The following is a 15,839-nucleotide window of genomic DNA, read 5'->3' on the forward strand; positions in this document are numbered from 1 at the left end:
GGGACGATATCTGGATGGAATTTCTCTTGGAGGATCAGTCATTTGTACGTTGGTAGGAAGCATACTACGACGAGAAACACCTCCAACGGGCGAAAAGAGTTCAGAAATGGCAGGTTTTAATTGAATCCCCACTTGCTTGGGATTGGACCGATAACCTGACGGGGACTGGAAGCGGGGCTGGTAGCCGGACTGGTGGCGCTGGTAGACGGACTGCTGGGGCTGGTAGACGGACTGCTGGGGCTGGTAGACGGACTGCTGGGGCTGGTAGACGGACTGCTGGGGCTGGTAGCCGGACTGCTTGGGCTGGTAGACGGACTGCTTGGGCTGGTAGACTGACTGGTGGGGCTGGTAGACGGACTGGTGGGGCTGGTAGACGGACTGGTGGGGCTGGTAGACTGATGGCTGGTAGACGGACTGCTGGGGCTGGTCGACGGACTGCTGGGGCTCAGAAGGAGGCGGAGGACCAGCTTGTATAACAATTTCCCCACTTGAAGCAATACCAGACTCAAATCTTTTTCCATTCTGGGCCGAGTCATAATCCCACTTGCCAGTTGTCTGGCTGTCACCTTTTGCATTCGGGTTGGTTCGACGAGAATGCTGGGAGTTTTGAGTGGGTTTACGAACGTCCATCGAGCGAGACCCGTAACTAGAAACACTTCCCTCTGGACTGTAGCGATCTACTCGCCCACCTGCACTGTGACTGGATCTAGAACTACCGAGAAACCCTCCATTCTGTGCAGAGCTCTCAAAAGCAGACGGAAAAGCTAGTTTTCTGTTTCTTGTGTGACCACTGGAGCCTCCACGTCTGTCGCCGATGGCTAAAAAAGGAAAACAATTTAAAAGATCAGGTCTGCAAACAAGTTGAAGCTGCAGCTAGTGGAGCATTAATTCTTACCATTGGCATGGTGGACCAACATCAACAGTGAGAGCACAAGCACGCTGAAAATAGAAAACCAAGTGAACAAAACAAAACACGATTAAGTAATTAAATATTTACTAGAAACAAGAAGAGTAACTTTACCTTAGAGAAAACCCAAAGTACATGTTTAGTTCTCACACTGAAGCCAAACAGCTCACTATGGTTGTTGCTGCTAACAGGAAACACAACAGACTGAGAAGCTTGTGTTTCAGTTTCATGACTGTTGAACAGACAGTGGCCCTTTTCAAGTGTTCCTGCCGACCAATCACGTCTCACGCTGATGAAGTAATTGGAATCAGGTTGGGTTGTCCACTCTAAAGACCTGGGCAGGTGTTTCAAATGTAGCTCATTGGTTCTGTTCAATTTGTAGATCTAATCTAAAAGTCAATTCATACAAATTAGAAACATTAACTAGCCGCAAAAAACAAAAGTCCTCATACCGATAGTATGAAGTACTTTTGGTTTTATTTGCAGCATTAACCGTTTAATCAGTTTGAGAACATTTAAAGTTAACCATGGACTGCTGCCACGGGGCGGGGAGGACACGGAGTTTCTCTTGTTCTTGGAGGAACAGTTATTTGTACGTTTTAGTTGGTAGTCTGTATATAAGGACCTGAACCCCCCTCCCCCTCCCCCTCCCCCAACGGGAGAAGAGAATGGCTTCTTTTTTTCTCTCCTTACTTGCGTCGGCTGGTAACCGGGCGGCTGGGGCTGGAAGGGGGCTGAGGACCAGCTAGCATAACAATGCTAACAATGCTAACTAGAAGCAAAACCAGAAAAAAATCTTTTTCCGTTGGGGTTGGTTTGACGAGGCTGCTGGGAGTTTACTGTGGGTTTACAAATGTCCGGTGAGCTAGAGCCGCGTACCGCCGCTCTGCAACGCCGCTCTGTACTGCTGTTCTGTAACGCCTCGTTGTTACAGCCGCTCTGTGACATCGCTCTGTAACGCCACCTTGTTACGCCATTTTTTAACGCCACGTTGTTACGCCTCTTTGTAACGCCACTTTGTAACGCCACTTTTTAACTCCTCTTTGTAACGCCACTTTGTAACACCACTTTTTAACTCCTCTTTGTAACACCTCTTTGTAACACCTCTTTGTAACGCCTCTTTGTAACACCTCTTTGTAACGCCTCTTTGTAACACCTCTTTGTAACGCCTCTTTGTAACTCCTCTTTGTAACGCCTCTTTGTAACACCTCTTTGTAACACCTCTTTGTAACGCCTCTTTGTAACGCCTCTTTGTAATGCCACTTTGTAACGCCTCTTTGTAACGCCTCTTTGTAACGCCTCTTTGTAACGCCACTTTGTAATGCCTCTTTGTAACGCCTCTTTGTAACGCCTCTTTGTAATGCCACTTTGTAACGCCACTTTTTAACTCCTCTTTGTAACGCCACTTTGTAACACCTCTTTGTAACGCCTCTTTGTGATGCCTCTTTGTAACGCCACTTTGTAATGCCACTTTGTAACGCCACTTTGTAATGCCTCTTTGTAACACCTCTTTGTAACGCCTCTTTGTAACGCCTCTTTGTAACGCCACTTTGTAACGCCACTTTCTAACACCTCTTTGTAACGCCTCTTTGTAACGCCACTTTGTAACGCCACTTTCTAACACCTCTTTGTAACGCCTCTTTGTAATGCCTCTTTGTAACGCCACTTTGTAACACCTCTTTGTAACGCCTCTTTGTAACGCCACTTTGTAACGCCACTTTCTAACACCTCTTTGTAACGCCTCTTTGTAATGCCTCTTTGTAACGCCACTTTGTAACACCTCTTTGTAACGCCTCTTTGTAACGCCATTTTTTAACGCCACGTTGTTACGCCTCTTTGTAACGCCTCTTTGTATCGCCTCTTTGTAACGCCTCTTTGTAACGCCACCTTGTTATGCCATTTTTTAACGCCACATTGTTACGCCTCTTTGTAACGCCACTTTGTTACGCCACTTTATTACGCCACTTTGTTACGCCTCTTTGTTACGCCACTTTGTTACACCTCTTTGTAACACCTCTTTGTAACACCACTTTGTTACGCCCATTTGTAACGCCACTTTTTAAAGTGTCAATTGAGAACATGTGAAGAACAAATAGGAGGCTGGAACCAGGCAAGCTTTATTGTTTCTTAAACTTAACAAAACACTGCTGGCAGATTTTAAAAAACATACTCCTGCTCAGTTTGCAGAAATGATGAAAAACAATCAAAGTTACATGAATTTGATGGTCGGTTTTTTGGACGGGTACCGAGTCATGAAATGTAATTAGACTCAAATATGGCCTTGATAAGTATGTTCAGTAATATTTACATCATAATCACAGTTTGAAGAGATGTCAGCAGTAGATGAAGGAAGTTAACATTTAAAAAAGAGGTCCGCCGCATCGGGAACACTGCGCCTCAGATTTATTTGCATCATAAAACTGAAAAGAACTCCTCAGAAGTCAGCTACATAAATACATATCTGTGGTGTGTGTGTGTGTGTGTGTGTGTGTGTGCTCACTACACAGCATGAACGCTCAGCTTTGGCAATTAAAATAAACATCTCGAAAAACAAAACGAGAACTCTCATACTTTGCTGCTAAATGATTTCTTATTTCGTTTAAAAGATGCTAACGTCGCATTTAATTTGCTACACCGCAGGTTGTAAAGCATGACCCCCCCCCCCCCCCCCCCCCCCGAAGGTCTAACAATGGCTACAAACAATGCCCCATGCTGGGCACGATTGTTAATATACTACAAAAAACAAGCAATCTTTAAGTTTGTCTTTAGCTTTCGGTGCAACACGAGAACTCCAAAAGGTCTGAACATCTCTGTCCCTTTTGTTTTGTGCGTGTCTATATATACGTAACAAAAAGTCATCTTATCGTTATCATACTCATGCACAAGTATGTGGACCCCCCTCTGGCTGTTTTGTGAACTGCAGTTTCCAAGATGGGAGGTGCTACAGTGGTTCAGAATCACCAGTTCTACCTGAACTCAACGGAGGACCACGACTTTACATTTCGGGAGAGAATTCACAAAGTCATCCATACTCCGGTCTCTGATGTCGAAGGTTTGTTTTTTCACACATCGTCCAATCGGATGATCTGAGAGGCGGGCCTTTCGTGGTGACTGTGGCTGGACTCAACCAACCCGGGTCACAGGCCAAGTTGTTTAAAAAAATAAATACAATTTAAGCAGATCATGGCTTGTGTTGACGTTCGGATTCATAAAAAAACAAAACGGATTGTTGTTTGGGCCCGGACGTTTTACATGACTAGAGCGTAAACAGAGGGGTTGTGTGTGAAGCTGGGGGAGACATCAGACTCCGGGCAGTCTCCAAACTATTTGCATTTCTAATCATTCACTTTAATCCATTTAATCGCCAGACAAAAGGAATCTTTCACCCCCCGAGAGATATTCGTGAAAAGTTCTGACGTGAATAGTCGATCAAACGGGGGGGGGGGGGGTCGATCTGGTTTTCAGCTCGCCCCCCACGTGAGATCGTGTTCACGTCTGTTCCTCATATCGTCTTACGTTAAAAAAAAACTAATAAAACAGGAAGAGTTGGATTTCATTTCAAATCTGTCCGTTCGGGAAGCACCTCGTCGTTCGTAAAAACACCAAAATAAACGGTCGGGGGTCAAGGGAGGCGGGGGGTGGGGGGGGGGATTCTGAACCCGGAGGTCTGGTTTCTCACATCATTAATTTACATAGCTAAGAAACTAAATCCTCACTTTCATGTCAACAGCATCTCCAAGGCAGACATTTTGATTTTATTGTAGTTCTTGTTGTCCATGATCACGAAAAAAACCCGACGGCCCCGGAAACCTATGGAGAGTCTCTCCGTGGCGTTTTTCTTCTTCCATCCCCTGACATATTGAACTTTCATCCCCCCGCCCCCCCCCCCCCCTTATAAAATATTCAATCGCTCATTTCTTTACAGCTAAGTGTCGACTTCTTTGCGATGTGTGATTGTGTGTAACCGTTGTCACCGTTGGTCATGGTGCAAAAGTCGTAAGTAATACTGATTATTAATAACACGGACATTCTTTAACATATTGGCACGTTTTCTTTTTAAAATATAATTGGACATGGTCGGGAAGTAAAAGATGACGTTAATGTCATTTACTAAATACATTCCACATTTGTAGATCGCAATTAAAGTTGATACCTGCACTCGTACAATTTGTGGTGAATGTGAATTAAATTAGGAATAAATACAAAAAATTACATATATTTTGATATATTCTGAATATGAAAATTTGAATATATGCGGCAAACCCTGTCTCCTAAAAAAACATGTTTCCGTGCAACGAAACTTTGTTGAAAAGCGAAACAGAACATATTTACAAAAAACTAAAATTCAACAGAACTAACTAAACCACCGCCGGGTTTAGTGAAAGATAATCCGTCTTAAAATAATCTGTTTCATAACCGAGGTCGAGCGAGCGACTTTAAATATCTTTTAGGTTTCCTTCCCGTCGGCGGCGTTGCAAAAATATGTTAACCGTGAGTTGTATTTATTCTCCGTCCTCGATGGAAAGGAAAACTCACTCATAGCCGGACGTGTCTACATCCTGGGACGTGGTCCAGCTTCCTGTTTCCTGTGTGTCGCACGACCCCGATGACGAGCGTACCCGTCAGAACCCCCCCCCCCCCCCCTACCGGCGTGTTAAAAAGTTTTTTCGTCAAGTGTCCATCTTCGTCTCCGGAGCTCGGCATCGGCGGAAGAGTCATCCCCCCCCTCCTCCTCCCCTCTTTTCTTCCATCCTTCCTCCTCTCCTCTTTTGTGATCCCTCCTCCCACACACTTCGAGGATAAAGGATTTGTGTGTGTGTGTGTGTGTGTGTGTGGTAACCGAGTCAATCTACCCCCCCCCCCTCCCAGTGTCGTCCCCCCCCCCCCCATCCCCCTTTCTCTGCATATCTAGTCTAGCATGGCGAGGCGCTCATTCTCATGTGCGCGTGGTAGCGGGGGGGCGGCACGGCCGAGGGCGGCACCCCCATGGGCAGGGAGTGATGGTGGGGGTGGGAGGGGGCCCGGGGCAGGGTGGAGGTGGCGCCCATGTGCAGGGGGTGTGGGTAGGAGGAGGAGGAGGCGGAGGAGGAGGAGGCCGGCTGGAGCCGGTAGCCGGCCGCCGACGAGGGCGCCGAGGAGGAGGGGGGCGTGGCCTGGGAGCCGCCGCCCCCGCCCCCCTTGGTTTGCCCCCGCAAAGGCGGCGTCTGGTTGAGCTGGATGGAGATGTCGGAGGAGGCGTCGGAGCCGCTGCGGCCGCGCCGCGGCGGAGGCCAGGAGTCCGGGTGGAGGAACTGGCCGCTGTAGTCGCTGCACTCCGACATGCGGGGGCGGTAGAGGGCCGGGTGGGGCCGGTACAGCTCCTCCTCGGCGTAGCGCTTCATGAAGAGGTAGACGGACATGACGCCTGCACCCTGGGACACACACACACACACACACACATCAACAGGAAGGACTCAGCTGGTTTCACCTTCAGAAGGAAACGGACGTTGACGCTGATACACGATCAATAACAGGTTTTTTTATGAATGTGTTGCATCTTAAATTCATAAGCGAGACCACGTGGATCCATTCAGGAGAAGAAAACAGGGCTTCTGCATTAGATCCACTTGTTATGAGAATAACATGAACAGAGCTGCTCCCCCATGTGGCTCAAATATGTACTGCAAATATCAACGTTAAATGAAAGGCTCTGGGAGACTTTTTTTTTGCAGTGTATTCGTACCAAAAAAATCAATTTGCAAATGGTGTTTTAAAAATATATATAAATTATATTTAAGAATTTAGCTGAATTAGTAAATGAGTTGAGAGGATTGTATAGTCCTGGTTCTTGTGTATGCTCTCCAGTTGTAATTGATTTAATATATTGCTATCCATATTCACTCTCTCCTCATATATTGTGTTATTCTCTCGATTACTATATCAACGTCATATGGAGAAGTCGCATTGGGGGTATTTAAGGGGAAATAACATCAAGTTCTTTCTGTAAAAAAGTCAAATAATTACACGTTTTCAACTGGATTTCATTTGTTTGTATAAAAACTTTGGTTTTGTAGTTTTCATGTTAATAAAGTTTATCTGATTGATGCGTGAAATCCATCAGAAGGTAACAGGAGTTGCTGTTGGAGAGCTGAGACGATGACATATTCATAATTAGTGAATCACGATGAGACATCAGATCCGTCTCCCTGAACCGACGTCGGGAAATCAGATGAATACAAAATAATTTGTTTGCAAAGTCGACAAAAAGGCTCCGAGGAACGAGACGTATTAATGTTCTCACCCGCTGAGCACGGCTCATATTCATTCCCAACGTGTGTGTTTGTGTGTGTGTGTGTGTGTGTGTGTGTGTTTGTGTGTGTGTGTGTTCGTGTGTGTGTGTGTGTGTGTGTGTGTGTGTGTGTGTGTGTGTTTGTGTGTGTTGTGTGTGTGTGTGTGTGTGTGTGTGTGTGTGTGTGTGTGTGTGTGATTGTGTGTGTGGGTTTGTGTGCGTGTGTTTGTGTGTGTGTGTGTTTGTGTGCGTGTGTGTTTGTGTGTGTGTGCGTGTGTGTGTTAAATCCAACGTATCGGAGAGGAGGAATATTCTAATGCAGATGAAGCTGTGCGTCCCTCAAGTAGTGAAGATATTAACATTCATGAATATTGATGCAGGCAGAGTGACGGGCTCCTACACAGGGACGCGTGTGTGTGAGTGTGTGTGTGTGTGTGTGTGTGTGTGTGTGTGTGTGTGTCCAGTACCTCCTTCAGCAGGAAGGAGGAGGCGGCGAAGGCGAAGGACCAGCCGTAGCGGTAGTGGAAGAACTGCTCGGCCTCTCTGGGTCGGTTCATCACCTCGTCGTTGATACTGGAAATGTACAAGACCAGTCCCACCACCAGGCTGAGCCCTGCACACACACACACACACACACAAACACACACACAATGTTTACACACACATGTTTAACAGCTCCAAGAACTACGAATAACTAGGAAAGGAGTCGGTCCTTCGGCCTTGTTACCCTGTAGTACTAGTCCCATATGAATGGGCCTTTAGTGTGTGTGTGTGTGTGTGTGTCTGTGTGTGTCTGTGTCTGTGTGGAGCTAGAATAGCTAATAATAACGTGTCCTCGTTGTGCTGTAAACAGGCTGAGAAAAGCCCAACAACAACAGGCTGTGCTGCGGTGCAGAGATAAACGAGGACAGTCGCACACACACGCACACGCACACACACACACACGCACACATTAAGAACCCACATGAACACACACACACCAGAGGGTAGAAATCCTTGCAGACTTCAGCTGGTGTACAGACACAAACACACACACACAGACGCACACACACAGATGCACACACACACACAGACGCACACACACAGACGCGCACACACACAGAGCCCTCATTAGCAGCGTGTCAGAGCTTCCTTCCCTGACCTCTAAACTCCTCCAGCGCGACAAGATGCTCTCCCTCTATCTCTCTCTCTCCCTCTCTCTCTCTCTCTCTCTCTCTCTCTCTCTCCCTCTCTCTTTAATTATCATCCGTCTCCAGGAGGAACGACAGATTCATCATCAACACGACTTCCTTCTGTAAATCATGTAGATCTGGATTGGTGCTCCTCCTGAACGCTGCAGACTCGACGTGTTGCCACGACAACTGCCGACACTCAAAGAAATACTTTGTCTATGTTTGGAGTCGTGAGGAACATCCCACTCAACGAGGAGCTCTGGAGGAGCCGACACCACGGCAACGTGGGAATAACACAAATAACTTTATTGATATAGCAACGTTAGAAACAAGGACCACGGACGAGGCAGCAAAGGCAAAAAGCCCAAACCCAACCCCTTAAACCCAACCCCCCAAACCCAACCCCTTAAACCCAACCCCTTAAACCCAACCCCTTAAACACAACCCCTTAAACCCAACCCTTAAACCCCCCAAACCCAACCCCTTAAAAACCCCAAACAACCCTTAAACCCTAACCCCAAACCCAACACCTTAAACCCAACCCTTAAACCCAACCCTTAAACACAACCCTTAAACCCAACCCCCAAACCCAACCCCTTAAACCCAACCCCCCAAACCCAACCCCTTAAACCTAACCCCTTAAACACAACCCCTTAAACCCAACCCCCCAAACCCAACCCCTTAAACACAACCCCTTAAACCCAACCCCCCCAAACCCAACCCTTTAAACCCAACACCTCAAACCTAACCCCCAGTTTCTAGCCTCCTGGACTTTAAAGCCTCCAGAACGCCGAGCATCACATGTCACAGTATTCTGTCTCATTTACTGAAAACCGGAGACGGACCAATCGGCGCCCACCGAGGAGCCAGAGAGGGAGGAGCCAGAGAGAGAGGAGCCAGAGAGGGAGGAGCCAGAGAGAGAGAAGCCAGAGAGGGAGGAGCCAGAGAGGGCGAAGCCAGAGAGGCGACTGTGACTTTTTGACGGGTTCACGAGGACAAAGACAAGAGCGTCAACGTCGTGATGCTGATGGTCTTGGTGGGCTGATGGGGCTCTGCTCTCTGGATTCTCTCATTCCATGTTTTAATGGGATGTTGTGAGAAAGGAGAGGCGTGAGTGAGGTGTAATTCTCTCGATCGGCCACTAGATGGCAGAGTTGTGTCAGAGGAGGAACAGGAGGGAGCAGCTGGTCCTCAGACACCATGAGTACCCTCCGGCTGCAACTCTCACAGACGTGTTTAGAAACCATCTAAAAGAGCATCGATGTGGGTGTTGTCCTCCGACTCCCTGCTGTGAGGGACATAACTGCAGCGCTGAAAACAACGTATATTTATATATATACATAAGTATATTTTATGTATATATATTTATATTTATTTATTTATACATAAATATATAAGAATATATATATATATTTACATATATATATTTACATATGTAAGTATAGAAATATATGTATCTAGATATTTATGTATATAAATATATATATATATTTACATATACAAATATATAAACATATATATGTGTGTACATGTATATTAAAAAATATTTATATATATTTATATATATAAATATGTGCTAAAATACTTTTTGATACTGTCATTATGCCACTTTGTAGCTTTTGTCACAATAGGAACATTTATCTTTATAATTTGATATTGTTTTCATTGCATCCATTAGTTAACCCTGGGATATTAATTATCTATTTCCACTCTTAAAGAAAACAAATACTTGTCTCCGTCCGGCTTGTGTTCTGTGCCCGCCTTGGCTCGCTGACATTCCGAGTCAGCAGGCCGCCATGCTACGCTAGCATCTGTGAGGTAAAGCTCACTGAGGCAAAAACAGGAAGGTGATGTCATCCTGTCGGCTCAGAGGGAGAGAGAGAGAGAGAGAGAGAGAGAGAGAGTAACAACTCCATCAGCGGAGCCGCTTGACCCTGCACTGGAGGTAACCGAGCAGAAACGCCGCCCAGCTGTCCGAGGTCGTGATGTCAGCGGCTTCAGTGACTCTGTCCATCGCTCTTTAACACGGGGTCTCTGGGTCTAATGGAGCCAGCCTCTAGTGGCCATTTAAGGGAACTGCAGTTGAGGACACGTATTTATCTTAATTTCTTTATCACTTAATTTCTTAAAATCTTATTTTCTTAATTTCTTAATTGCTTCATATCTTAATGTCTTACTTTCTTAATTTATTATTTACTTAATTTCTTAATCTCTAAATATTATTTCTTAATATCATACTTTCTTAATCTCTTAATATCTTAATTATTTAATATCTTACTTTATTATTTTCTTGATTTCTTAATTTCTAAATTCCTAATTTCTTCATTTCTTAATATTATTTCGTTAGTTTGCTGATTTCTTAATATCTTACTTTCTTAAATTTCGTAATCTCTTAATTTCTTGTAATCTTAATTTGGTAATTTCTGGTAATTTCTATATTTCCAGGACTTGTGTCTCTGTGTTTTTGAGGGGGGTCAAAGGTCAGAGGTCACGCAGGTACCTGACAGGATGAAGAAGATCCCGGAGACGAAGGCGAGGATGGTGCGCTGCGGCCGGATGTGTCCGATGTTGCTGATGACGAAGGCCGTGAAGACGAAGAGCAGCGAGACCATCGGGAAGGGCGTGGCGGTCCGCACCATCTCTGGAGCACAGAGAGCATTGTGGGTAAGAAAAGGAGCGCAATGTCTTCTCCATCTGTGTGTGTGTGTATCTGTGTTTGTGTTTTTGTGTGTTTGTGGAATTGTGTATTTTTGTGTTTGTGTGTGTGTGTATGTGTTTGTGTGTCGGTGTTTGTGTGAGTGTGTGTTCGTGGGTTTGTGGAATTGTGTATTTGTGTGTGTGTGTGTGTGTGGGTTTGTGTGTTTGTGGGTTTGTGTGATTGTGTGTGTGGGTTTGTGTAATTGTGTATTTGTGTGTGTGTGTTTGTGTGTGTGATTGTGTGTGTGTGTGTGTGTGTTGGACTCACTCAGGATGTTGGCCGTGTTCTCCGTCGTGATCTCGATCTCGGGCTCGGTGAAATACTCGGACGCCACGCACCGGCCCTTCTCTGGTCCTGAGAGAGAGAGGGAGAGAGAGAGAGAGAGAGAGAGAGAATACAGAGTTATGCGCTTATGGAAATGAAACCAGAAGAAACAAAAACACACGAGAGATTATGAAACAGGAAGTGAAATAGAGGGAGAGAAGGAGGGAGAAAACAAGACGGAGAAGATCTGAAGACAGACAATCAACCTGAAACTGTAGGCAGAGGTGTGTATCTGTGGTGTCCACGCCGTGTGTGTGTGTGTGTGTGTGTTGTGAAAGTGGTGTCCCCATGGGACACCTTCTAGTCAAGGTCCTCACGAGTCCTTGAGTTCAAGTGTGTGTGTGTATTTCCTTATTCTCACAATAGAAAAAGTGAATTAGTCCAGGTGTGATGTCGGGGGTCAGGGGTGAAGGTCATGAAGGTCATCTGACCCCTACACTAAGCTCCGCCCCCACTCTGCCTACCATATCACCCACACTGTCACCAACTAAAGTACATGAATATCCCAGAACGAAAATAAAAACATTTTTAAAAATCTATAATTTCTTTCTGCAAAGAAAAATGAATAACGACTCGAAGCGGCGAGCGGCGAGGCGGGCGGCGACCCACCGGCCACGAAGCAGACCCTCCACAGGCCGGAGTGCAGCGCCATCTTGACCTCGGTGGTCTGGTTCTGCTGCAGCACGATGCCCTCCTCCATCAGCAGCCAGTAGTCCGTCGCCACGGCAACGCCCACCAGCAGCAGGCCGCACGCCCCGAACACCGTGGAGAGCAGCGTCAGGGCCCGGGTGCTGAAGGAGCTCATCTGGGGGGGGGCATCATTGTTATCCGTATGAATCGTATATCTTTTGTCTTTTTGGGTCCTGATGCTTTGGCAAATATTGTTGTTGCAACATTCACGTCAATAAAGCTTTTTGAAATGAAATTGGATTGAGAGGTAGAGAGAGGGGGAGGGGGGAGGGAGAAGTGAGAGGGGAGAGAGAGAGAGGGGGGGGGAGCGAGAGAGGGGAGGGAGAAAGAGAGGGATAGGGGTGAGAGAGAGAGGGGGGAGCGAGAGAGGGAGAGAGGGGGAGAGTTGAGAGAGGGAGGAGAGAGAGAGGCGAGGGGAGGAGATGAGAGGAGGGAGAGAGAGGGGATAGGGGAGAGAGAGGGGATAGGGAGAGAGAGAGAGAGAGGGGGATAGGGGAGAGAGGGGGGATATGGGGAGAGAGAGGGGGATAGGGGAGAGAGAGAGGTGGATAGGGAGAGAGAGGAGGGATATGGGGAGAGAGAGAGGGGATAGGGGAGAGAGAGGGGATAGGGGAGAGAGAGAGAGAGGGGGATAGGGGAGAGATGGGAGGGATATGGGAGAGAGAGGGGGATAGGGGAGAGAGAGAGGGTGATAGGGGAGAGAGGAGGGGATATGGGGAGAGAGAGGGGGATAGGGGAGAGAGGGAGGGGGATAGGGGGAGGGAGAGAGAGGAGGAAGAGAGAGAGGGATAGGGGAGAGAGTGGTGGAGAGAGAGAGAGGGGGGGATAGGGGGAGAGAGTGGGGTGGGAGGAGAGAGAGAGAGAGGGGGGGAGGGAGAGAGAGAGGAGGAAGAGAGGGAGAGAGAGAGGGGGATAGGGGGAGAGAGGGAGAGATAACAGATGTTCAGCATTTGGCTCATAAGGAAATATAAAATAATTCTGTGACGCAGTAATTAATGTTGCGTGAACAGAAATTGACTTTAAAAAGTCAAACGATGAGTTATTATGAGTCTGTTTACACATTTTAATCCAAACATGATTTCATCCCCTCGACCTCTCGACCCCGGAGCCTCCATGTGAGGCTTCCAGGTGACATGCAGTGCAGTGTGACGCCCACCAGGGGGCAGAAACGCTGCCTCTGGTGAGCGTCATGATAGCTGTTGACAGACTGAGAAGCTCTCTTTAAACACACACACACACACACACAGACACACACACACAGACACACACAGACACACAGACACACACAGACAAACACATACACAGACACACACAGACACACACAGACAGACACACACAGACACACACACAGACACACACAGACACACACACAGACACACACAGAGCCTCTTCCAGTCAAAATGGAGGTCACGTCCACCGTGCTGAGGAAGTGAAGCAGGCGAGAAACATCATCTTCATCATCTTCATCAGTCCCAAAATGTGTCGCATTTATAAGTAGAGCAGACTCAGTGATGTCATCGCTCTGATAGAGCAGACTCAGTGATGTCAGAGTCACATGGTACAAATATGTGATGAGGTGAAACGCCACCGAGGAGGGAGACGCTCCAAGAAACAAGAGCTAGACGCCTCGGGAACGTGCATATTTATTTATACATGAAGATATGTATATACAGGACTGTCTCAGAAAATTAGAATATTGTGATAAAGTTCTTTATTTTCTGTAATGCAATTAAAAAAACAAAAATGTCATGCATTCTGGATTCATTACAAATCAACTGAAATATTGCAAGCCTTTTATTCTTTTAATATTGCTGATTATGGCTTACAGCTTAAGAAAACTCTAAAATCCTATCTCATAAAATTTGAATATTTCCTCAGACCAAGTTAAAAAAAGATTTATAACAGCAAAACAAAATCAAACATTTGAAAATGTGTTTCCAGGTGTTTCGAGTTAATTAGACGATTCAAGTGATTTGTTTAATACCCTACTAGTATACTTTTTCATGATATTCTAATATTTAGAGATAGGATATTTGAGTTTTCTTAAGCTGTAAGCCATAATCAGCAATATTAAAAGAATAAAAGGCTTGCAATATTTCAGTTGATTTGTAATGAATCCAGAATGCATGACATTTTTGTTTTTTTAATTGCATTACAGAAAATAAAGAACTTTATCACAATATTCTAATTTTCTGAGACAGTCCTGTATATATACTGTATATATAAATATGTTTATAAATATGTATGAATATATTCTTATATATATAAATATATATTTATATATATATCAATATATTTTACATAAATGTTCATATACATATTTATATATATACATATATAAATATATATACATATTATTGTGTATATATATATAGATTAATTTTGTATTTATATAAATATTTTTGTATGTATATATACATTTATGTAAAATATATTTATATATATATAAAAATATATTTTGCGTATCTCTTATTTATATGTTACGGCCTGTGAACCTCTAGGCAACCGAGAGAGGCCGTAACACACACACACACCCGCACACACACACACACACACACACTGTGCTGAGGAGAGGTAGATCAAACGGAGGAAAGAAAGATGAAAGAAAAGGGAGTTTACAGGGAAAGACCTTGGCCCAAAAACAGAGGAAAGTCCTTATGACACACAAACACAAGCACACAAGCACACACACACACACACACTGTGCGTCACATATGTGCACCGGCCACAGTGTGTACAGTGTGACACATAAGATGCCTGTGCAGTATTCACAAAAGTCACACACACACATGACCACACATGCACACACACACACACACATGACCACACACATGCACACACACACACACACACACACCCGTGGAGACCCTCCTGTGGGTTCTCTGGTTTTAATCGTGTTGCTGCTCAGAGGATTGTAGAAGTCCAGATGTTGTTCCGGTTTGGCTGAAGCTTTAAAACAGAACCGGCGGGTTCTGTTCAGACCTCTTGCACCAGGAGAACCTGAGATTAGAGAACACCTTCACAGGTAGAACCTAAACCCTGAAGATCAGGAGGAACATCGACGACCCGCTGAGAGAACCTGAGACTCAGAGGTTTCATCTGGAGGACGACATGGAACGCTGGGGAACCCTGGAGAGGAACTCTAGAGGGGAACCTGAGGAACCCTGGAGAGGAACCCTGGAGGGGAACCTGAGGAACCCTGGAGGGGAGCTCTAGAGAATAACCTGAGGAACCCTGGAGGGGAGCTCTAGAGGGGAACCTGAAGAACCCTGGAACCGAAGGCACCGCCTCACACCATAACCTGATATTATCGTTACCAGAATCGAGAAATAGCTGGAAATTAAAAATGAGAAACCTTCCTAATCTCTTCTCCTTCACTTCAACACACACACACACACACACACACACACACACACTATGCATACATGTGCAATAAGGTGAGAGAGAGAGAGAGAGAGAGAGAGAGAGAGAGACCCATCAGTGCTGCAGACACTGGAGCAGCATTACAGGATGGGTTCCCCAAGACACAGCCAATACTATTTAGAGCACACGCACACACACACATGCACACATGCACCCCCCCCCCCCACCCCACACACACACACACAAACATGCACCCCTCCCCCCCACATACAAACACACACACAAACACACACACATACCCACACATGCACACACACACACAGCCCCGCCTCTCTCTCTCTCTGACACACACATACAAACGTACTAGTGACACATCGTATCGTCCACACACACACACACACACACACACACACCCTT

The 15,839-nt window shown here is 45.8% G+C and overlaps 1 protein-coding gene across 1 annotated transcript; it reads right to left on the reverse strand.

Moving 5' to 3' along the window:
- Positions 1-5,820: 5,820 nt before the first annotated feature.
- LOC130202765 (voltage-dependent calcium channel gamma-7 subunit-like) lies at positions 5,821-12,174 on the reverse strand. Its single transcript, XM_056428540.1, has 5 exons — positions 11,979-12,174; positions 11,313-11,399; positions 10,848-10,988; positions 7,643-7,788; positions 5,821-6,318 (listed from the first exon to the last, which is right to left on the reverse strand). Exons 1-5 carry the CDS (start codon positions 12,172-12,174, stop codon positions 5,821-5,823), a joined length of 1,068 nt encoding a protein of 355 aa, XP_056284515.1.
- Between the last annotated feature and the right edge of the window lie 3,665 nt (positions 12,175-15,839).

Source organism: Pseudoliparis swirei, chromosome 1, assembly GCF_029220125.1.
Source record: "Pseudoliparis swirei isolate HS2019 ecotype Mariana Trench chromosome 1, NWPU_hadal_v1, whole genome shotgun sequence".
Classification (NCBI taxonomy): Eukaryota; Metazoa; Chordata; class Actinopteri; order Perciformes; family Liparidae; genus Pseudoliparis; species Pseudoliparis swirei.